A 24,026-nucleotide genomic window follows, 5' to 3' on the forward strand; every position below is an offset into this window, starting at 1 on the left:
TTTCTGACTGACCCTTAGATGTTGGTGTTACCGGGCTCTATCCTTGCCACTGCTTTTCTCATTCTGCATGGTCTTCTAGAAACCCTCTCATGGTTTCAACCACGACCTTCCTATTGAAATGACTCCCATCTCTGTGTTCTACCTTGACCACTTCCCCTGAGCTATATATTCATCTCTCCACTAAAACATCTCTCTCTGGATGCCCCGTGAAATCTCAACACACAAAACCACTCATGATCTCATCCCCCAAACTGCCCATTCTTCATGGATTTCCTCATCTCAGTGAATGTCAAAACTAATCATCCCATTGCTGAAGCCAGAAACCAGAAAATAGTTTTTGACTCCTCCTTCTTCCTGGCTACTGGCTGCCCAGTGAGTCAGCAAGCCCTGTCTCAGCCCCTGTCTTCTCTGTCTTGGAGAGAGGTCCCCTCAACTGAGCTCCTGCCCCAGGCTCTCACCCTCAAATCCACCTCCACACAGGCCACCAGAGAAATCTGTCTAAACCCAAACTATGATTGCGTCCCTCTCCTATTTAAAGTCCTCCCATGGCTTCCAACTGACCACCTTTCCCCCTCTTATTTCTCTCCCTTAGTTCCAGTCTGTGCCCACAAGGAGGGAGGACCATTTGGGGAGAGCAGCCAACAGTCAGGGCTTTGGCAGCGGGTCAGAGGGATTTGGTTTGGCATAAGACGATATGAGAACCATTCACAAGTTCAAAGGCAGGGCATGATGACATGATGACACGACTACAGGTACATATGGCAGTCCTACAAGTGGGAGACACGTGAGCAGGCTGCTGTAGACTGAATGTCTGTATCCTCCCAAAATTCATGTTAAAATCTAATGCCCAGTGTATTTGGAAGTGGGACCTTTGGGAGGTGATTAGGTCATGAGGATGGTGTGTGTGTGTTCAGTCGTGTCTGACTCTTTTGTGACTTCATGAACTGTAGCCCGCCAGGTTCCTCTGCCCACCAGGCTCCTGTGCCCGTGGAATTTTCCAGGCAAGAATACTGGAGTGGGATGCCATTTCCTACTCCAGGGGATCAAACTTGAGTCTCTTGCATCACCTGCATTGGCAGGCAGATTCTTTACCACTACCGCCAAGTGGGAATCTCCATGAAGATGGAGGCCTCATCATGAGATTAAGAGATCCCAGATAATTTCACCCTCCTCCCCTTTACCCCTCACCCCATGTAGAGACAGGAAGAAAAGACTATTTTTTTGTGAAACAGGAAGCAGGCCCTCCGGAGACAACTGAATTGCTATGCCTTGATCTTGGACCTCCGAGCCTCCAGGACTGTGAGAAATAAATTTCTGAGGTTTGTTTGAAAGTCACCCAGCCTATAATAATTATGATACTTTGTTATAGCAGCTCTAAGGGACTGACACAGGCAACAGAGGCAAAAGGACCTAGTCTACAGCTAGAAAAGAGGAAAATGTAGGGCTATCGAGGAAGAGTAAATATTTCAAAAGGAAAAATCACCAGATGCCAGGAGTAAGGGAATGCCGTTAGCAGATAAAGTCAAGCACTAAGTAAACAATCCACAGGAAGTCTGAGAATTTAACGCCCCATTATCCGAAGCCCTGGATAAAAGAACAAGAACAGGGGTTAAAACATACACGCTTCTACAGGGCGAGTGAGGAAGGCGGATGCTGGAAGAAGAAACTGTAGGAAAGTCTGGAAGAGGGACAGGCACAAGGAAACATGCTGAGGACCAAAGTCCGTTATACTCAGGAGCCGCGGCAGCCGACTTCTTAAAGGTGAGCTTCAGGATGATGAAAGAGACAGCATTCATTCATTCGTTCTTTGGGCAGATTTAAAAAAAAAAAAAAAAAAAAACTTCGTCCAAAATGTTCCCAGGATTGGAAACGAGTGACCTGCCAGAAGAAGTCCCTTTCACAAAACTCCAGGCCTGGACGGCCGACGCACGGAAAGGCATAACCGCTGACGGACTCTGGAGTTAACGGAGATCCGTGTTCGAATCCCGACTGTCCGGCTCGGCAAATTAGAAAACCTTCGGTGACTTCGGTTAAATGGCTTGCCCTGGGTGGGTCACACCGCATTGTGAAGGGCCGACCTAGGGTGAGACCCCCCCCTCCACAAGGTCGCTGACCCCAGACCGGTGCTTCTTCCAGCAGCCTGATGCTCTGGGCGGCGGGTCTCCTCGCGCGGCCGGCCCCCGGCCTGGGGCGCCTCTGTGCCCCCCTCACCTGAGCGCACTCGTAGAAGCGGCCCGCGCGGGGGGGCGGGGGGAGCCGGGCGGGAGATCTGTCAGCGGGAGGTGGGCGTGGGACTGGGGGGCTGGTGGGAGCGCCCCCGGGGTGGCGCGGACCTGTGGGGCGGGGGGCGGCCAGGTGGTGATTGGCTGGGCTGCGGCTGGCAGCTCCCGGCCAAGAACAAAAGAGAGCGGGCGGCGGGCGGCCTCCGGAGTAGGCGCTGCTGCCCGCCCGGCGCGGGCTTCGGTGCTGGGGGAGGACGTACCTACCACCCGCCCGCCCGCCGAGCAGCCGGGCTGGCGCGCTCGGTTTCTGCGCGAAAGCCGGCCGTGTACCTAGGAATTAACCGGCCGGCGCTGGAGGGGAGGGGTGGGGAGCGGGAAGTGGGGTGTATGGGGGGGGATGCTGAGCGCGCGCGAGAACAATAATAAGATCGTGTTTGCGGTCGCTGCCCGAGGAGGAATTCGGAGGAGGCGCGAGGCCCGGTGCTCGCGCCGCGCCCGGGAGCCCGGGAAGGAGGCCGGCGGCGGCGGCGGCATGAGGCAGGCGACGCGGAGCCTGTGAGCAGCGCGCGGCGGCGGCGGGGACCTCGGCGCGGGCAAGAGCCGAGCGGCCGGGGGCTCCCCTCCCCCGCTGCCGGGCGGTGATTTGCCGGGCCTGCTGAGCCCCCCGCCCACCCCCTCGCCTCAGCCGCCGCCTCGACGCTTCCCCTCGTCGGAGCGGCCGCTCGTCCGCCCGCCCGCCCGGCTCGAGGCCCGCGGGGAGCGCGGCGCAGTCCGTCGGCCCGCGGGGGGGCGGCCTCCCGGCATCTTAGCGGCGCCCAAGGACGACCAGGAAGGGGAGCGGCCGGGATGGCGCGTCCGCGGCCCCGCGAGTACAAGGCGGGCGACCTGGTCTTCGCCAAGATGAAGGGCTACCCGCACTGGCCCGCCCGGGTGAGTACGGCGGCGGCGCGCGGGCCCGCCCGCCCACCATTTTCCCCTTCATGATGGCGCGCCCGCCCCCTTTCCCCGTCGCCTCAGCCCTGAGCGCGGAGCCCGCCGCGAGCGGCCGACTGCGGCCGGGGCTGAGGGCTCGGGCGGCGCTGCGCAGAGAGAACTCGGCCGCGCCGGAGGCGAGGGTTCCCGCGGGCCGCGCCCGCACCCCGCGAGGGCGGCCATCCTTCCGCCCACTTTCGAAGGCGGCTCCGGCCCCTGCAGGCCAGCTGCTGCCTTCCTGCCGGAAGGCCGGCGGTGACCGGGAGCCTGCTTCGCCGGGAAGCGGGCCTGGAGCAGAGGCATCGCCCGGGGCAGGGTGGTTGGCGGACTCGGCGGTCTCGGGGCGAACGTCGGGGCACGTAGGGGAACGTAGTGCAAATGGCTGTCCGCGAGCCGGCGGGCGCCCGCGGCGTCGATCTTGGAAAGGGGCAGTGGTCATTCCGAGCCAGCGGCAGCCTCTTGGCAGTCGTTCATCCATCTCTCAGGGCATCCTTCGCCATCCAGACTTGTTGAGTTTTCCCTGAGCGCGATTCTGGGTGCCCCGCCTGCTCTATCATTGTCCTGGGGTACGAGCATCCCTGGTGCCCCTGCTTCTTTTAAACCGACACCGAATAGTCTGGAGCTGGCAGCTTGGCACTGGCTAGTGGGTCCCGGAAGCTCCTCATGCCTTTTCACCTCCATATTTGTTTTAGGTCGGATTCCAGACCTCATCCTTGGCCCCCCACCTCAGTCCACAATAGCTCTCTCTTCCCATAAGCAGGGTTGTCGCTGTGCACTTTCTCTAGAAAGCATCTACATGTAATACATAACATTAATTTTTTTTTTTACCAGGCCTTTTACTAGCATGTGTGCTTTGTGTTTTAAAATCAGTCCCTTTTACTTTTATAATAGTTGGTAGTTAATTGCTTGACATAAGAAATGTAGTGGAAAGGAGGGTCAAGGCATGTTCAAGTCTGTATTGGTATCCTTGGAGGAAAAGAATTAGACATGGGAAATAGTGGTAGCATAAATATGAATAAAAACTCTAAAAATGTTGTATTATATGCAAGTGAAGATACCCAAGACTCCCCCGCCCCCCAAATACACCCATTCACAAAAAGAAGTGATATCATGGGTGGCCAGACTGAAATTTAGTGAAGTTGAAGTAATGGACGGATGTAATCTTTTTTCTTTTTTCTTTTTTTTTTAGTTTGTCATGATTGTAAAATGGGAAGAACACTGGGTCAGGAATTGGGGGACCCTGACATCTGGTCCGGGCTCTGGTACGGGCTGATCATCTGGACTGTCTGAATATCCATTTCTGCAACTATAAAATGATCATCTCTAGGATTTCTTCCAACATTAACAACCTCAGATTTCAAGGGGAAAAAAACAGTCTCATTCAGATTCCATGAGGCTGTGCAAATAACTTTTATCCATATCTGAACTGTAGGTTGTCCTTAAATAAGGCAAAGTTCATGGTAGAATAATGGGTTGTTTTTTCATATATATATATAGGGCAAGATTTGTTACTTTAGGAATCCTTTAGAGAATCCCTTGAATATACTTTTCAAGTAAGAAATAAACAGAGGGCATATATGTTTGTGGATAGTCAAAAGTGAATTAAAAGTTATCATCACCAGTTGGTCATTTTCTTGTAACACAATGGCTTTCTTTAATCTTACCTTTGAAAAATATTTCCTGAGAGTCAAAAACAAAATAGACTTAAAATTTTATTAACATGTTGGTTGCATAGCTTGGCCACCTGTAGTAATTTTGAAACAAAAAGGTGCTGCAGAAGTGGTCCTAGTTGTATATTTAATTGTACATAAAATTCCTAGGAGTCTTAACTCCATACCAAGGGAAAATGGAAAGTAAAATGAGGAAACAAAATCAATTACATTGTTAGATAAGATGCAATAAATACAGGGGGGAAAATCTGTGTCTGTTCACATTTAACAATGAGTTCCTCAAGAAAAGGACCTAAGTTTCCCTAATTTTCTAAAATATTTTATAGTGAGTGGCATGCTGTAATTTCCAAATAAAGGTAAAGGTTAGAAAAAGAAGAAGGAGGCATTTGAGTCTCTGCTCTTTGTTAGTTGCAGTTGAATGTGTCAGTGTTCTCATTTAATTTTCTTCCCATTTCTAGGAGATAGTATCCCCACTTTACATCTAGCTATAGCTTTGTAGATAATGATATAAAATACTTACAGGAAAAAAATCCCAATTATTCCGATTTCAATACAATTGCTTGATATGAAGGCCAGCCCTGCTGGAATTTTGTATGGCCACAAGGAATCAAACACAGGAAGAAGAACATTGGGGAGACAGTTTTTTTCAGGCTGTGGGGAGGAGCTTTCTAATAGAGCTGATCCACGTGGAATGGAGAAGTGACTTCTCTGCTGTAGAGAAGACATTTGTTTTAGTTCTAGGAATCCCCTTATGAGGAATGTGAGCCAAGAGAATTCAGACCTCTGGTAAATTTGATCAGGTTGGTTTCAGCTTTTGGCTGGGCTTCACACTCTGTGTCCTGGGGCGTGTTCTGTAATCTTTCCAAGTTTCTGTTTACTAGTCTGTAAAATAGGGATAATTCTCACCTCACAGGTATAGTGTATGTAAAACCACTAAGCATTGGTATTGAATGTTCCTTCCTTTTTCCCTTTTTGAATTTCTAACTTTTCCCCTGTATCACTACACTATTTAAAATTTTCAACTCGAGTAAATTTTTTTCTTGTCCAACATTTTATCATGAAAATTTTCAAATATATGGAAAAGTTTTAAAAAATTGTACAGTGAACAGCCATATACCTTACCACCTAGATTTCCACACTTAACATTTTACTATATTTGCTCTGTTTGTTTATATATCCATCCCTCTAGGTGTATAGCAGTCCATCTTATTTTAATGCACCTCACAGTAAGTTGCAGCCATCATTATAATTTACTGCTACACAGTTGAGCATGTGTATCATTAACTCAGTACAGTCAGTTCAGCCACTCAGTCATGTCCAACTCTTTGCGACCCCATGGACTGCAGCACACCAGGCTTCCCTGTCCATCACCAACTTCAGAAGCTTGCTCAAAGTCATGTCCATCAAGTCATTAACTAGAGGTCAATATTTTTAATAGATCCCCTTTTTCCTTTTGAGGTAAAATTTATGTAGACTGAAACACACTTACCGTAAATGTGCCATTCAGGGAGTTTGACAAATGGGTGCACTGGTAGAAGGCAAGCCCCTACTGGCACAGTACCACTACCCAGGAAAGTTCCCTCATGCCTCTCCCCAGGTGGTTCTTGTCCTCCTCCCTTTTCAGATATATTGTTTTAACATTAAATAGCAGCTGGCTGTTTCTGATGGGAATACTTGTGAAAGTGAAGTGAACATGTTAGTCGCTCAGTCATGTCTGACTCTTTGCAACCCTGTGGACTGTAGCCCACCAGGCTCCTCTGTCCATGGAATTCTCCAGGCAAGAATATTGGCCTGGATTGCCATTTCCTTCTTCAGGATATTTTCCTGACCCAGGGATCAAATCTGGGTCTCCCGCATTGGGGGCAGATTCTTCACTGTCTGAGCCACCGTATATAACTTTAGATGGTAACGATAACCCTATATGCAAAACAGAAAAAGAGACACAAATACAGAACAGACTTTTGAACTCTGTGGGAGAAGGTGAGGGTGGGATGTTTCAAAAGAACAGCATGTATACTGTCTATGGTGAAACAGATCACCAGCCCAGGTGGGATGCATGAAACAAGTGCTCGGGCCTGGTGCACTGGGAAGACCCAGAGGAATCGGGTGGAGAGGGAGGTGGGAGGGGGGATGGTGATGGGGAATACGTGTAAATCTATGGCTGATTCATATCAATGTATGACAAAACCCACTGAAATGTTGTGAAGTAATTAGCCTCCAACTAATAAAAAAATTAAAAAAAAAATTAGAAGTTCATTTATGCCTGAGGATAAACTAAATTAATACTAAAAAATAGTTGTGCTAAAATGAGTTTCTGAATCTTTTTGATAATGTACATTATTGGCTAAAAAAAATACTAGAGTAAGTTTATATTTTAAAAGTTCTAATTTTTGGAATTATTTTGCCTACTTCTTGTGAGATCTGACTAGCATGTCAGTTTTTAATCTTCTAAAGAAATAAAGAATTGTCAGGTTGGCCATTTCCTTGCTTGCTTGTGCTTGTATTATTCATGTCATCTTTGTAGGATCGATGTACGGATTTGCCTTGTGGCTCAGATGGTAAAGAATCTGCCTGCAATGCAAGAGAGCCAGGTTCGATTCCTGGGTTGGGATGATCCCCTGGAGAAGGGAATAGCAGCACCCTACAGTATTCTTGCCTGGAGAATCCCATGGACAGAGGAACATGGTGGGCTGCAGTTCATGGTGTTGCAGAGTCAAATATGACTGAGTGACTAACAGCTTTTGCAGGACTCCTTTAGCTAGCTTGTTCATTTAGGGAGAACTCTGTTACTAGTAGATGTTCCATAATTGTGCTCAACCAGGCACACACAACTGACAATAAGTGAATAAATATAACCATCTAAATAAACACACTAGTATTAATTTATATATTAAATATTAGTAAAGTTTACTTTTTGGGCAAAAGAATAAGAAACTAAAATAGAAATTGTACTATTTTCTTCCCATACCTATTAAAATCATCTTGTGTATTTCCTGAGGTGTGAGAAATCTGCTTATGTTACTCCTCTAAAAGAGGCAATACCAAAAAATGTCTTAAAGCTCTTGTGTTTCAACTAAAGAGCTTTTTTAAAATTGAGCGAATTCTCAAACATTGTTAATAGAGTAAACTGATACAATCACTTTAGAAAACTGCCATGATCTATAGTTAAACACATGCCAACCTTGTGACCTAGCAGTCTGTTCCAGGCATACATCCAGGAGAAATGAGTGTTTATGTCCACCAAAAGACTTCTACAGCAATACTCATAATAGCTTTATCCATAAAAGCAGAAGGTTGAAAACAACCCAGATGCCCATCAACACAAGAACAGTCAAGCAAATTTGTAGTATATTTGTACAGTGAAGTACTACTCAGCCATAAAAAGTAACAGACTACTAATGCCCACAAAAATATGGATGAGTCTCAAAAATACAAGATTGAGTGAAAACAGCCAGATACAAGAGAGTACATTCTGAATGATCCCGTGATATTCAAAAATAGGCAAAACATATCAGTGGTGATCAGTCTGTGGTAGGTGGAGGTGGTGGTGGGGTTACTGACTGGTTGTTGTTGTTCGGTTGCTAAGTTGTGTCAGACTCTGTGACCCCATGGATTGCAGCACACCAGGCTTCCCTGTCCTTCGCTATCTCCCGGGGTCTCAAACTCATGTCCATTAAGTCAGTAATGCCATCCAATCATCTCATCCTCTGTCACTCTTGACTGGGAGGAGGCACTGGAAATGTTCCATACCTTGATCTGGATTTGTACATATGTAAAAATTTATCAGACTTGCACATTTGGGGTTGCACTATTGCATATATAATGGGGCTTCTCTGGTAGCTCAAGAATCTGCCCAATGCAGGAGACCTGGGTTTGATCCCTGGGTTGGGAAGATCCCTTGGAGAAGGGAATGGCTATCCACTCCAGTATTCTGGCCTGGAGAATCCCATGGACTCTATAGTCAATGAGGTAGAAAAGAGTTGGACACGACTGAGCAACTTTCACATATATAATGCCTCAATTAAAAAAAAAAGAAAACATGCACTTTGTATGAGATGGGGAAAAGAAAACTGTAATACTCCAAGCTTTTTCATGGATTAAATTTTGCATTCTTAGCTTTCAATAAGAAATGTTTTCCTTTAAGGCTTTAGTCCTACAATGTTACATCTTCCTTTTCCCTTTTGACTATTTTAGAAACTTCATTTTTTACTTCATAACTTTCTCTTGAGGCTTCTTTTTAGTTCTGTGTTCTACCTCTGTCTTTTGTTTAACTGCACTAGAGTCTTTCTGTTCCTTTCATACTAAATCATTCATTACTCTTCATATTTTTGATCTAGTGATCAACCTCTCACTTGTTAAAACTCAAGAATACAAGAATAAAGCATTTGACTTAACCATCTACAACAGTTCAAAGAGCTGTACTTTTTTTGAGCACCTACTGTATGTAAGGTGCTGTACTAGATATATTTTTTCATTTTTATACCAACAGGTTAAACTTGCAGAAGTTTAAAAATACTATAATTGAGTAATTAAAGTGATATACCATGCATGCTAAGTTGCTTCCATCGGGTGTCCAACTCTTTGCGACCCTATGGACTGTAGCCGACCAGGCTCCTCTGTCCATGGGATTCTACAGGCAAGGAGACTGGAGTGGGTTGCCATATCCTAGTCCAGGGGATCTTGCCTACCCAGGGGTTGAACCCAGGTCTCTTAGGTCTCCTGCATTGGCAGATGGGTTCTTTACCACTAGTGGCACCTCGGAAGTGGTACCATACCCCCTATTAATATGCATACTGGTTGGGAATGTTCAGTTTCTAATTCATAGCACTTTCCTGGTTGGTTGGTTGGTTGGTTTATTTTTCCTTCGACAATAGACTGCTAGGTTATGAACCTTTATTTCTGGAGACCAGACTACATGTTTTCAGAGAATCAGTTGAGCCTTAAATTCTTAATCTCAACATAAAGTAAGGTGTTTATAATCTTTATTACTTTTGTCCTAAGTTCATGGAGGTCCATCATTGATTCATTCCTTGTGTAGGGTGGCACAGGTTCATGCAGCCTTTCCCTGAGAGACTGTATTTGCATCGCCAAGGAACTGGCCCATTGTCTCATTTTCTTCTGCTCAACCCTGGGAGCAGATCAATAACTTAAATTCTCACTACCGACGTTTTCCATTGCTTCCTTTTCAACCAGGTGGATCTGTTCTGTCGTATCACCTTTGGAATGCCCTGATGACTACTTGTGGCCCCATGATTAGAAAAATACTAATTCTCTTAGTTTCACTGTATGAGATTGTGTTTGATTCTTTTGGAAATGATGGTTTAAAATGATATATGACTTTGTTGAAAATGTCTGTTAGCTTTAGAAAAACATGACAAAGTTAAAAAGTATAGTAAGCATAACAAAGGAAGAGCCCAAATCTTCCTATTTGTTGGAGAAATATTTTCTATTGCAGAAGAGTCTCCAGATGTTTGATCAAAATATAGCCCACTCAATACAGTTATTAGTCCGCTGCAAACAGACTTCTTAATCGTTTCAAGCAGTGCTGCTGAAAGCATGATCTGTGGATGGCTACCTGTCAGTGACAAGATAGGTACAGAAATTGAGAGCAGGAGTTTAGAATCTTTTTTAGCTATTTGATGTGAATCTGATTTAAAAATGAGATTTGTATTTGTATGTCTTATTTTTCTAATAATTCATCTTTAATGTATTTTACTAAAATGTCTGTAACTTAATAGAATTTTTTTTTTAATTGCTCCTTCACTCCAGAATGGAAGTACTGACTGTAGATTACCATTAAAAGTCAACAATGTTCCTTGCACCGAAAACACTTTGCTCATACTGTAAAACTATTTAAACTGTCTTTATTTAAAAGAGAGAATGGACTGACCTTCATGTTATATATTAATTCCACCTGTGTAACAAAATTTTATTACACTAGAATGTTCATCCTAGAAAGATTAATTTCCCTAGACATACATGTAAGCATCATGAATATGTACCTATAAGTGTAGGTACATAATTTTTGTAATATATACAGTTTTGCATCTTTTCCCCCACTAAACACTATATCTTTAGAAGACTTCAGTGGCAGTGAATATGTTTTTATAACATTATTTCTAACAGCCATCTGATAATTTATGGCATGGACTTATTTTTATAAATTATAACTACCTATTATAGGACTTTTAGTTTATTACTAGTTTTATACTATAAAAGAGTACTCAGAAACATTCTTTTGGCTAAATCATTAGTTACTTCCTTAGGACAAGTCTCTGGAAATTATCTGAGTCGAGGGGCATATGCATATGTTAAAGCTTTGTATTATAAACTTTTCATTATCTTACCCACAACCAGAATAAGAGAACACTTGTCTTCTCACATATTCATTAAAAGTTAGATGATTCAAACTTTTGAAAGCCTTTGTTAATTTAATAAGCACAATTATTTTTATTGCAATATAATGGCTTTACCATGTTACATTAGTTTTTGCCATACAATGAAGTGAATCAACTATGTTTAAATACATCCTTTCCCTCTTGGACCTCCTTCCCACCCCCATCCCGCCCCTCTAGGTCATCACAGAGCACTGAGCTGAGCTCCCTGCGCTATACAGCAGGTTCCCACTAGTTATCTCTTTTACTCATGCAGTGTATATGTGTCAATCCCCCAGTCTTCCAATTTAATGAATATATGATTGAATTAATTTTGGTTTTTAGGCAAAATATATGTATTTATATCAATAATGTATATATATCTTGTTATCAAGTTAGAATGAGTATATATAACACTACTATGAAATCAGTATCCCCATTAGAGAACACGGACTTTCAACTAAAGACACTTAGGTCTTAATTCTAGACTATTAAGAATGCCACAGAACGTAAGAAAAGTGATACCAGATTGGGTTAAGGACTGAAGAAGCATTTGGCGTTATCTTGGGGGTTTCCCTAGTGGCTCAGCGGTAAAGCATCTGCCTGCCAATGCAGGAGATGCGAGTTTGATCCCTGGGTTGGAAAGATCCCCTTGAGAAGGAAATGGCAACCTCTTCTAGTATTCTTGCCTGAGAAATTCCATGGATAGAGGCTCCTGGTGGGCTACAGTCCATGAGATGGCAAAAGAGTCAGACACGACTTGGCAGCTAAACAGCATGGCCATACATGCTGATACATGTGTGTTTGTAGGGCTCATGAGTTGCTGTGAAGCTAGAAATCTTCAGAGATTTACTATTATAACATTTATTATATTATCTTTAGTCCATATCTCTTTGAAAGCCCTTTGGCACAAGGCAGTATAAAAATAAGTATTAGTTGTACATTTAAAGAAAGCCAAGGCTTATTAAAATCAATTGTGAATGAATAGCATGGTGTTGACTTGGTGTAGTTTCCAAAACCTTTATGTGTGAGAGAACATATCTGCTTTGACCATCAAATAGGGTAATCATGAAAGTTACTGTTCAATAGAGCCTAGAAGCTACATCGTAAGAACTACTACTGGCTTGTGCAGCTTCTTGCCTGTTTACTGCATTCCTAGACCATATACCAGCATTTTCCTATGTGTACTTCCTGCCGTTTGTATACATAATCTCCTTTCAGCTGATTAAAATAGAGGTAGGAATTGAGTTTTTCTTTTATCTTCTTTCTTGGTCAAAATTTGCTGTAGTCAGTTGAGTACCATCTGTATGGTTACAGAGAGCCACATGGAGGTAAAAAGAGTGAAATAATCTAAAGATGGGTGAGCTCAAGCCTTTAGAATGACATCCTCCAGATTTCTGAGCAAGACTTCCTGCCATGTATGGAAAGACAACTAGACCAGGAGTTCAAAGATAAGCACTTCATTCTACCACTGTCTTGGTTTGTTAGGTTTGGTCATCTTTCTCATTATAGCCTCTTTATAAAACAGGGAGAGTGCTAATTCTTACTCTCTTCCTTTTCCCTAGTAATCAAATGTGAAAATATACTTGAAGGAACTGTTTGCTAATTAAGTACCTAATAATTACCTCCTAGAAACACCAGACTAGGAGCCTAGTAAAGTCTCAGTAAGTGCTTTTGTGGTTTGGCAAGTGTTTCAGCCCTTTCCTTGTGACTTTGTAATAGTGGGTTGGCTCTAGGCTCTGGGAGTTGTGAGGACTTCCTATTATTACCCCTCCTTCCGATTTCTGAGTGCGATGAGCCATCTCTAGAGATTCCACATAGCTTTAGGTTGGGGACAAACTAAGCTGGACTGTGTTGCAGATAAAAAGGGTCTGTGAATCAACTACTCTTCCCAGTTGATCACTGGGACTCAAGATCTGAGTGGATTCTCTAAGCTTGATTATAGTCTCTAAGTCTTCTCCAAAGTGGAGGTACCATTTCAAAATGGACTGGGTAATTTTTAACTAACACGGTAGTAACTTCCTGGTTTCTATCTAGTAACGTCTAGTAACTTCTATGTTTATTAAGATGAGAATTGTTGTAGTGATAGGTTCAGTTAGGTTCAGTATTCATTAGCAAATATGTAAGTGAGTTTCATAGAAGATCAAAAAACTTTTATGTAGGGAAAAACGTCAAAAAATGAACTCATAGCTTTAGATCTCTTTTTTCCTTTTTGTTACTGAAGTAGAACTTTTGTTTTAATGACATCTTTAATTTTGGAGGAAATGCATATTTAGAGGGAGCAGTATTATACAATCTCAGTTCAGTTTTTCAAAGTTAGCATATGTTAAATGGATTGAAAATTAATTCCCTTTAGACTTTTGTTTGACTTTCAAAATGAGACCAGTTATTTTCAAACAAGGCATAACTGTTCTTATCTCCTTCGCTGGACTGCTTCATGAGGATTAAGTCAATAATTTTGAAAAAGTATTTAGACCTTGGAAATGAGTCATTGTTGCTGATTGATTCTGTAGCAGTCTAGTCTAGTGGCTTTCAAACTTTTTGGTTATAACTGACAGTAAATATTACTTTATATATATTTATATATATATATTTATTTATAATATAAATAATTATTAATTTCATACACACACTCTAGAAAAAGTTTTTCACAAATCATACTAAATGTGATGCATCCTGATATTTTTATATTTCATCTTGTTTAAAATCAGGTTGTAACCCACAAAATCAGTTTCACTACCTACAGCTTAAAAAGCACTGGTCTGGTCTGTTAGGCCAAAGGGAAATTAATCTCTGTGGGTGGTATGTTTCTATAGAACAGTAATAGTTGAATAGCTTACAAATAGCTGTGAAAAGAAGAGAAGCAAAAAGCAAAGGAGAAAAGGAAAGATACCTATTTGAATGCAGAGTTCTAAAGAATAGCAGGGAGAGATAAGAAAGCCTTCCTCAGCGATCAGTGCAAAGAAATAGAGGAAAACAATAGAATGGGAAAGACTAGAGATCTCTTCAAGAAAATTAGAGATACCAAGGGAACATTTCATGCAAAGATGGGCACAATAAAAGAAATTGTATGGAACTAACAGAAGCAGAAGACATTAAGAAGAGGTGGCAAGGACACACAGAAGAACTTTACAAAAAAGATCTTCACAACCCAGATAATCACAATGGTGTGATCACTTACCTAGAGCCAGACATCCTGGAATGCGCAGTCAAGTGGGCCTTAGGAAGCATCATTACAAACAAAGCTAGTGGAGGTGATGGAATTCCAGTTGAGCTATTTCAAATCCTGAAAGATGATGCTGTGAAAGTGCTGCACTCAATATGTCAGCAAATTTGGAAAACTCAGCAGTGGCCACAGGACTGGAAGAGGTCAGTTTAAATTCCAGTCCCAAAGAAAGGCAATGCCAAAGAATGCTTAAACTACCACACAATTGACTCATCTCACACACTAGGAAAGTAATGCTCAAAATTCTCCAAGCCAGGCTTCAACAGTACATAACCGTGAATTTCCAGATGTTCAAGCTGGATTTAGAAAAGGCAGAGGAACCAGAGGTCAAATTGCCAACATCCATTGGATCATTGAAAAAGCAAGAGAGTTCCAGAAAAACATCTATTTCTGCTTTATTGACTACGCCAAAGCCTTCGACTATGTGGATCACAGTAAACTGTGGAAAATTCTTAAAGAGATGGGAATACCAGACCACCTGACCTGCCTCTTGAGAAATCTGTATGCAGGTCAGGAAGCAACAGTTAGAACTGGACATGGAACAACAGACTGGTTCCAAATAGGAAAAGGAGTACGTCAAGGCTGTATATTGTCACCGTGCTTATTTAACTTCTATGCAGAGTACATCATGAGAAATGCTGAGCTGGAAGAAGCACAAGCTGGAATCAAGATTGGGAGAAATATCAATAACCTCATATATGCAGATGACACCACCCTTATAGCAGAAAGTGAAAAAGACCTAAAGAGCCTCTTGATGAAAGTGAAAGAGGAGAGTGAAAAAGTTGGCTTAAAGCTCAACATTCAAAAAACTAAGATCATGGTATCCGGTCCCATCACTTCATGGCAAATAGATGGGAAAACAGTGGAAACAGTGGCTGACTTTATTTTTTTGGGCTCCAAAATCACTGCAGACGGTGACTGCAGCCATGAAATTAAAAGACGCCTTCTCCTTGGAAGAAAAGTTATGACCAACCTAGACAGCATGTTAAAGGCAGAGACAATACTTTGCCAACAAAGATCCGTCTAGTCAAGGCTATGGTTTTTCCAATAGTCTTGTATGGATGTGAGAGTTAGACTATAAAGAAAGCTGAGCACAGAAGAATTGATGCTTTTGAACTGTGGTGTTAGAGAAGACTCTTGAGAGTCCCTTGGACTTCAAGGAGATCCAACCAGTCCATCCTAAAGGAAATCAGTCCTGAATATTCATTGGAAGGACTGATGTTGAAGCTGAAACTCCAATACTTTGGCCACCTGATGTGAAGAGCTGACTCATTTGAAAAGACCCTGATGCTGGGAAAGATTGAAGGCAGGAGAAGGACAACAGAGGATGAGATGGCTGGATGGCATCACCGACTCGATGGACATGAGTTTGAGTAAACTCTGGGAGTTGGTGATGGACAGGGAGGCCTGGCGTGCTGCAGTCCATGGGGTCGAAAAGAGTCGGACACGACTGAGCAACTGAACTGAACTGAACTAAGTAGTTGAATTTTTGAGATGAGTTAGTAGTCCTGAGTTTTCTGTTCTGCTGTAGCCATAGTCTGACATGAAGTTCACATGAACATAAGAAACAAAAGTTATTTTATGTTAGGTCATTTAACCATCCTGGCCAGTGTTTTCCCTGATCTCCAAAAGTATGCAGGTCAAATATTTCTAGTCTCATTTTCCTTCTAATCTTTGAACTCTAAATATACCTATAACTGTCTTGAAGCTAGATATAGTTTCATACATATGACTTCTTGAGGGTAATAAGCTTCATACATTTGCTAAGTAGTCAATTATAAACATTGTTTGACACCTAGTGTTACCTGGCTGATAATATTGAGGATCTGGGGTTTTCTTGGGTTTGTGAGACTAGACTATGGAGGTATCAGGCTGTCTTATGACTGGGGTTGGTGGGCTTTTCTTAACTCCAGAAGACTTATAGGTGGGGTAGGTTTGTGGCACCCTCTGAGGTATATCTAAAGTCATGGGTCTAACACATTTCTAATGATTCTGTATTTTCTTTACGTCACTTTTGTCCAATCAAAAAGAGATTTGCTACTATTACATATAGCAGTCTCAGAAGAGAAATCTCATGCTGATGATAGTAAGACACTCTTCAATTTCCAAAAATGATAATTTCCAAAAAGTTATGGGAAGCAGTTTTATATATCTCACATCTGGCTGATGACTCAGAAAATAAGTACATTTCTATTGGAAAATAGCCCAACTATACTAAGTGGAAATATCTGGAAACAAAAGGGATAACATCGCGTTGATCTTTGTGCTAAGCCAGGTATTGGAGAACTCCGGTGGTTCTCCACTTAGCCTTTTGTCACTGCTGTTGTTTACTGGCCCTGCCTTGTGCCATGTGGGGTCGCAGGGGAAGAACAAAGCGTTTGATAGAGTTATGAAATTTGACGATCTCCACTGTTCATTTTTAATAAGCTCCTTGTCTGGGGCAAAGATTTATTTAACTACAAGGGATCAGATAACCCAGAACAAATGTGTCCCTTGTTTTTTAGTTGTAAAAGCAAATTACAGCAGTAGGGTAGCTCAGCGAGAGTGGGCGTTTAGAGAAGTTTGTTGATGAAAGGGAGATGATGGTGACTGTAGACTCCGTGCCACTAGAATTGCTTCTCATTCAGTATTATTGTAAACTCTGAAAACTTAGCCCTTGTCCTCTCCATTTCCTTGTGGTATTGCAGCTACCTCCTGGCTTCACTCCTTTCTTATCAAAATTAGTCCTTCATGATTACTTCTCGCTCTGTGCACATTTTCATGCACTCAGCCTCCAAACTCCTAAGACCAGCTAGACGTAATCACAAAGACATGCAGACAGGACTGCTCCAGGGTTAATTTCAGTTAGGACCTCAACTCTGCTCATTTCTTTTACTTGACCCGGTCAGCTCCCTTTCCATCCTTCTCAGGTGGTAGTAGATACTTTTACTGCCCTTTTCCAGCTCAACTTCTTTCCCCCTTCTTTTCAGCAAATTATTTTATTTTCATATTTTATATATTCATTTTCAAGGTGCCATGGAAGAGTAGGAGCTTCTTGCACAGGTGAAGCCATGTCTGCCTCCTGTCTCTGTCCTTCAGCAGATGAATGACCTTGGGTACCTAATCTCTTAGCCTCTATGGTCTATAAAATGGAGACAGTAATGCCTACTTTTGAGGGTTATTTCAGGAATTTTGAACATAAGGAGTCTGAAATTTAACAAATGATCAAAAAATATTTGTTTCTCTCTCTATCACCTCTTCCCCATCCTCTTTACTAATACCCTCCCCTTCTTGCTTGACCCCACTCATTTCCTTTCTTCATTCAACATTCAGCAAATACTTTTTTTTTTCCCCAGCAAATACTTTTGAATGCTTGCTATGTCCCAGGTACCCTAAAGATACTAGGGATTAGAGAAGTGACCTAAACAAAGTTTTGTTCTCATAGACTTGAAGTCATCAGTCTCTTCCCCTCCACTAACTCTCTTTTCAGACTAGAAAGAATAATCTCTTCTGTCTTTCTCTATCTGCCTTTGTTGGTGGTCCAGGCTTCTTTAAATAACTGACCTTACTGTCTCTTTCTCACCCCTCAACCAGAAGTCACCATCGCCTGCCAAATAATAGAACTCTTTTCAATCCTGATTGTTGCCTCTGTGGAAATTAACATTGCCTTTAAAAGACTCTCTTCCCTTGGCTTCCCTTATGTGTTTTTCTTCATGAAAGATCTTTCTGCTTCTCTGACCATACCTTTATAGATCTGTCTTTGGCTTCAAGCCACCATTCTTGAGACCACTATCTTCTAAACCTCTATTTCAGGCCCATATTCACTACTGTAAGCTTCAAATTCAGACATCCGTTTACTGACTATAGACAGCTCCATCTAGCTGTCCCTCAGGTACCACATGGAAGGGGAAATGGCAACCCACTCCAGTATTCTTGCCTGGAAAATCCCATGGACGTAGAAGCCTGGCAGGCTACAGTCCATGTGGTCGCAAAGAGTAGGACACAACTGAGCGACTAACACACACATACACATGCACACACCACAAGTTCATCATCAAAACTAATCTAGCCACCCCTCCCAACCCAAGTATTCCTGTTTTAGTTAGAGATTGCTATTTAGTGAGTCATCCTAAAAAATAAAGGCCTCAAATTATGCTCTTTTTTGTTTGCCTCCATCTTACTGATCACCTAACGATATCAAGATGGGCTGTACAAATGGAGGTCTGGTGGTAGTTCCAGTAGAGAAAAACAGTGTGAAATTTGATTCGTTATACAGCCCAGGGCAATGTAAGAGTGTTAAACACAAAAGAACCCGAGGCATAGTCGTGTTGTAAACAGGATGTAATTTCAGAGAAACAGTGTGGCATTAAATTATTAATTGGGTTTTTTGGTGTCATTTTATTTCTAGTTAACTTATGAATGTATCTTGGTTTTATAGTGTATCATTACAATAGTACTACTATTATATTTGTGCACATTTCAGAACATTATGATGAAATTTGATGACAGTTTGGGATCCACATCATATTAGCATACTCTTTTTTAATTTATTGAAGTATAATTGATTTACAGTGTTGTGTTATACAGCAGTGACTCATTTATACATATATACATTCTTTTCCATTATGGTTTACTGCAGGATATTGGATATAGTTCCCAGTTATTAATCCATTCTGTGTATGATAGTTTGCATCTACTAACCCCAGACTCCCAGTCCATCCCTCCCCACTGCCTCTCCCCTTGGCACTCACAAGTCTGTTTTCTAGGACTCTGAGTCTGTTTCTGTTTCATAGATAAGTTAATATGTGTTATATTTTACATTACACATATAAGTGATACCATATGGTATTTGTCTTTCTCTTTCTGACTGACTTAGTACTATAATCTCTACGTCCTTCCATGTTGCTGTGTTCATGCATGCTAAGTTGCTTTAGTCAAGTCCAATTCTTTGCGATCCTGTGGACTGTAGTCCACCAGGCTTCTCTGTCCATGGGATTCTCCAGGCAAGAATACTGGAGTGGGTTGCCATGCCCTCCTCCAGGGGATCTTTCAGACCCAGGAATCAAACCCATGTCTCTTACATCTCCAGCATTGGCAGGCAGGTTCTTTACCACTAATACTATGTTGTTGCAAATGGCATTATTTCATTCTTTTTTGTGGGTGTGTAGTATTTTATTCTGTATGTACACATCTTTATCAGCTCATCTTTTGATGGGCATTAAGGTTGTTTCCATGTCAAGGCTGTCGTAAATAGTGCTGCAATGAACATTGGTGTGCACCTGTCATTTTAAATTAAAGTTTTCTCCAGATATGTGCCCAGGAGTGGGATTGCAGGGTCATATGCCAACTCTGTGTTTAGTTTTCTGAGGAACTAAATTCTGTACTATTTTCCATTAATCTATTCTTTTAATTCTTGTTTTTCTAAGAATTTTTATTGGGAGGAGAAGTTAAATTTTGTCAGATTATAATAATCTTGTAAGTTTTCTCATTTGATCTTTTTGTTAATTGTATATTTTAAATATTCAGTGTACTTGTATACCTGAAAACTCCTTACTTTTTCTCAGTACAGTAGTCTCCCCTTATCCACGGGGAGTACATTGCAATACCCCCCAGTGAATGTCTGAAATTGAAAATAATACTGAGCCCTATATATACCATGTTTTTTCCTATATCTGCATACTATGATAGAGTTTCATTTATAAATTAGGCACAGTAAAATATTAACAACAGCTAATAATAAAAGTTTATCTCAATACACTGTAATAAATTTAAATGCCTTTGTATAAATTTAATGCCTCTTCATCTAACAGAGCACTTATCAGGCACTATGGCCATAACTTTTGCAGTTTAGAGTACAATAGCAAACTAGCATGCATTTCTTTTTCCTTCACAATTTCATGGATAGACAATTCGTTCATACAGCAGATCTCAGCAAATGATGTTTTTTCTTTCCTTATTAAATCGAAAACTTTCACCTTTTCACTTACTTAATGGAAGCATCACTGCTTTCCTTTATCACGTGCAAATTGCCAGCATCACTACCCTTATGTTTGGGTGCCATTATTAAGTAAAATATAGGCTACTTGAAAGAAAAACTGCAGTGCTGCAACAATTGATCTGATAACTGAGACGGCTGCTAAGTTGTTAACAGGTAGGGTATGCTGGACAAAAGGATGATTTATGTCCTATTCTAGGACAGCTTGATTTCATCACGCTACTCAAAATGGCATGCAGTTTAAAACTTATGAAGTGTTTACTTCTATAATTTTCCATTAAATATTTTTAGATCATGGTTGACCACAGGGTAACCAGAACCACAGAAAATGAAACTGCAGATAATGAGGAACTACTGTACATACATCATTTTTTGTTGAGATATAATTTAGGTAACATAAAATTCACCCATTTAAATTATACAATTCAGTGTTTTTTATTATATTCACAGTGTTATGCAACCATTACTAATTCTAGAACATTTCTATCACCCTCAGAGAAAACACATATCCACTAAGCAGTCAGTCCTTATTCATGCTTACCCCAGTCCATGTCAATCAATAATCTACCTTGTTTCTAGGAGTTTTCCTATTCTGGATATTTCATTAGAAAATATCATAGAATATATGACCAATTATATCTGACTTCTTTCATTTAACATAATGTTTTCAAAGTTCATCCATGTTGTAACATATACCAGTACTTTTGTTCCTTTTTGTGTCTGAGTAACATTCCTTGGGTATCCCACATTTTATTTATTTCTTCATCAATTAATGGTTATTTGGATCACTTCTACTTTGGGCTGTTATAAATAAATTATGCTGCAATGAACATATGTGTACAGCTTTGGAGAAGGAAATGGCAACCCACTCCAGTACTCTTGCCTGGAAAATCCCATGGACAGAGGAGCCTGGTAGGCTATAGTCCATGGGGTTGCAAAGAGTCGGACACAACTGAGCGACATCTTTTTTTATGTTTTCAGTCTCTGGAGGAATGGAATGGAATGGAATGGAATTGCTAAGTCATATGGTAACTCTTAGTTTAACCCTTTGTGAAATTTCCAGACTTTTCACACCCATTGTGCCATTTTACATTCCATACAGCCTAATGGCCTTGACTAGAATCTCTAGTATAGTGCTGATAGAAGTAGTCAAAGTGGACATCCATTCCTGATCTCACATAGGAAACTTTCAATCTTTCACCATTAAGTACGATGTTAGCTGTGGGTTTTTCATAGAGCCCTTTATCAGGTTGAGGGTATTTCCTTCTACTCCTAGTTTGTTGAATGTTTTTATCATGGAAGGATTTTGGATTTTGACAAATGCTTTCCCGACATCTATTGATATAATCATGTTGTGTTTTATTTTTTGTTTTATTAATGTGGTGTATTATATTGATTGATTTCTCTATGTTAAACCTCACATTCTTGGGATAAAATTTCTTGGTCATGGTGCATAACTCTCTGTATGTTGCTGGATCCTGTTTGCTAACACAAAACAGAACCCCTGACACACAATGATTGAACTTACAATTTTTGACTTCATGACGGTACAAAAGTGATACATATTCAGTAGAAATGACACTTGATTTGAATTTTGATCTTTTCTAAGGCTAGCGGTAGGCAGTAAGATACTTCTTGTGTTGCTGGGCAATGGCAGTGAGCTGTTGCTCCCAGGCAGCCACACTGTCATGAAGGTAAACAACCAATACACTTAGAACTGTTCTGTACCCATGCAACCATGCTGTATTTCACTTTCAGAATGGTATTCCATAAATTACATGATACTCAGCATTTTATTATAAAATAGGCTTTGTGTTCAATTATTTTGCCCAATGATAGGCTAATGTAAGTGTTCCGAGCACATTTAAAGAGGATAGGCTAAGCTATGATATTTGAAATGTTAGGTGTATTAAATGCAGTTCTGTCTTAAAGATAATTTCAGTTTATGATGGGCTTATTGAGATGTAACCCCATCATAAGTTGAGAAAGGTCTGTATTTTTGTTGTAGAATTTTGCATCTATAGTCATACATGATGTTGAACTATATTTCTATTTTCTTGTAATGTTTATTTCTGGGATCTTGGTATCAGGATTAACAGTCCTCAAAAAATGAACTGGGGAGTGTTCCCTCCTCTTTTGTTCTTTGAAAGAGTTTGTGAAGGATTAGTATTCTTCTTTCAATGTTGGTAGGTTTTAAACCAATGAAGTTTTTTGGACTTGAATTTTCCTTTGTGGGTAGTGTTTTTTAAAAAACAGCTTTATGAAGATGTTACTGACATAAAACATTGTGTCAATTTAAGGCATACAGTATTGACTTGATTTACTTACATATTATAAAGTGATTGCTCCAGTAGTGTTGGTTAACCCTTCTGTTACCTACATAATTACCATTTTTTTGTAGTGAGAACATTTAAGATTTCCTCTCAGCTACTTTCAAGTCTATACAGTATGGTTAACTATACTCACCATGCTGTACGTTAGATCCCCAAAACTCACTCATCTTATAGCTGGAAGTTTGTGTCCTTTGACCAACATCCACCAATTTCTCCCCCTCCAGTCCCTGGCAGCCATCATTCTACTCTTGTGTCTGTGAGTGGAATTTTTTAGATTCTTTGTGGTAGTTTTCTTTTTTATTATTACTTCTGGTAATGTTTTTATTACTAATTCAATCTCTTATTATAGTTGTACTCAAATTTCCTATTTCTTCTTCAGGGAGTTTTAGTAGTTTGCGCCTTTCTAGGATTTGTTCTTTTTATGTAGGTTATCTGGTTTGTTGGTAGACAGTTATCCATACTATTCCCTGATAGTCTTTTTTATTTCTCTAACTGAAAACTGAAACTGAAGTTGCTCAGTCGTGTCCAACTCTTTGCGACCCTATGGACTGCAGCCCACTAGGCTCCTCTGTCCATGGGATTTTCCAGGCAAGAGTACTGGAGTGGGGTGCCATTTCCTTCTCCAGGTCTGAGCCACAAGGGAAGCCTTATTTCTCTAAGGTCACTAGTAATGTTCTCGTATTGTTCCTGATTTTAGTAATTTGAATCTTTCTTTTTTTTTAGTCAATCGTGCGTAAGGTTCATCAGTTTTATTGATCTTTTCAAAGAATAAACCTTTGGTTTTATTGATTTCCTGTATTTTTCTGTTGTCTATTTTGCTTATTTTCACTCTGATCTTTTCTTTGCTTTGAGTTAGTATGCTATTCTTTTTCCAGTTTCTTAAGGTAGAAGGTTAGGCTGTTGATTTGTGATCTTTTTTATTATAGGTACACACAGTTACTAATTTCTAAGCATTGCTTTCAGTGCATCTCATAAGTTTTGGTATATTTTGCTTGTGTTTTCATTTATCTACAAGTATTTTTAATTTTACTTGTGATTTGATTTTACTTTACTCTCCTTTGCCAATTGGCTATCTAGGAGCATGTTGTCTAATTTCTACATATTTGTGAATTTTCCAAATTTCACTCAAATAGTGATGTCCAATTTCATTACTCTGTGGTCAGAGTACATGCTTTGTATGACTTAAGTGCTTTTAAGTTCATTGGAGCATGTTTTATGACCTAATGTGTGTTCTATTCTGTAGAATATTCATATA

At 41.0% G+C, this 24,026-nt stretch overlaps 1 protein-coding gene across 2 annotated transcripts in view; it reads left to right on the forward strand.

The window, feature by feature from the left end:
• The first annotated feature begins 1,635 nt into the window (after window positions 1-1,635).
• The window catches only part of HDGFL3 (HDGF like 3), a 78,931-nt gene continuing 56,540 nt past the window's right edge, over window positions 1,636-24,026 (forward strand). Inside the window, exon 1 of one of the 2 annotated variants that reach the window (XM_043922623.1) lies at window positions 1,636-1,761. In XM_043922623.1, the coding sequence (XP_043778558.1) occupies window positions 1,651-1,761 (111 nt within the window). In that variant the 5' untranslated portion in view covers window positions 1,636-1,650. Of the gene's footprint in view, window positions 1,762-2,486; window positions 3,153-24,026 lie in introns of those variants that run through there. The other variant, XM_043922624.1, reaches the window with a different exon arrangement.

Source organism: Cervus elaphus, chromosome 13 (assembly GCF_910594005.1).
Source record: "Cervus elaphus chromosome 13, mCerEla1.1, whole genome shotgun sequence".
NCBI lineage: Eukaryota > Metazoa > Chordata > Mammalia > Artiodactyla > Cervidae > Cervus > Cervus elaphus.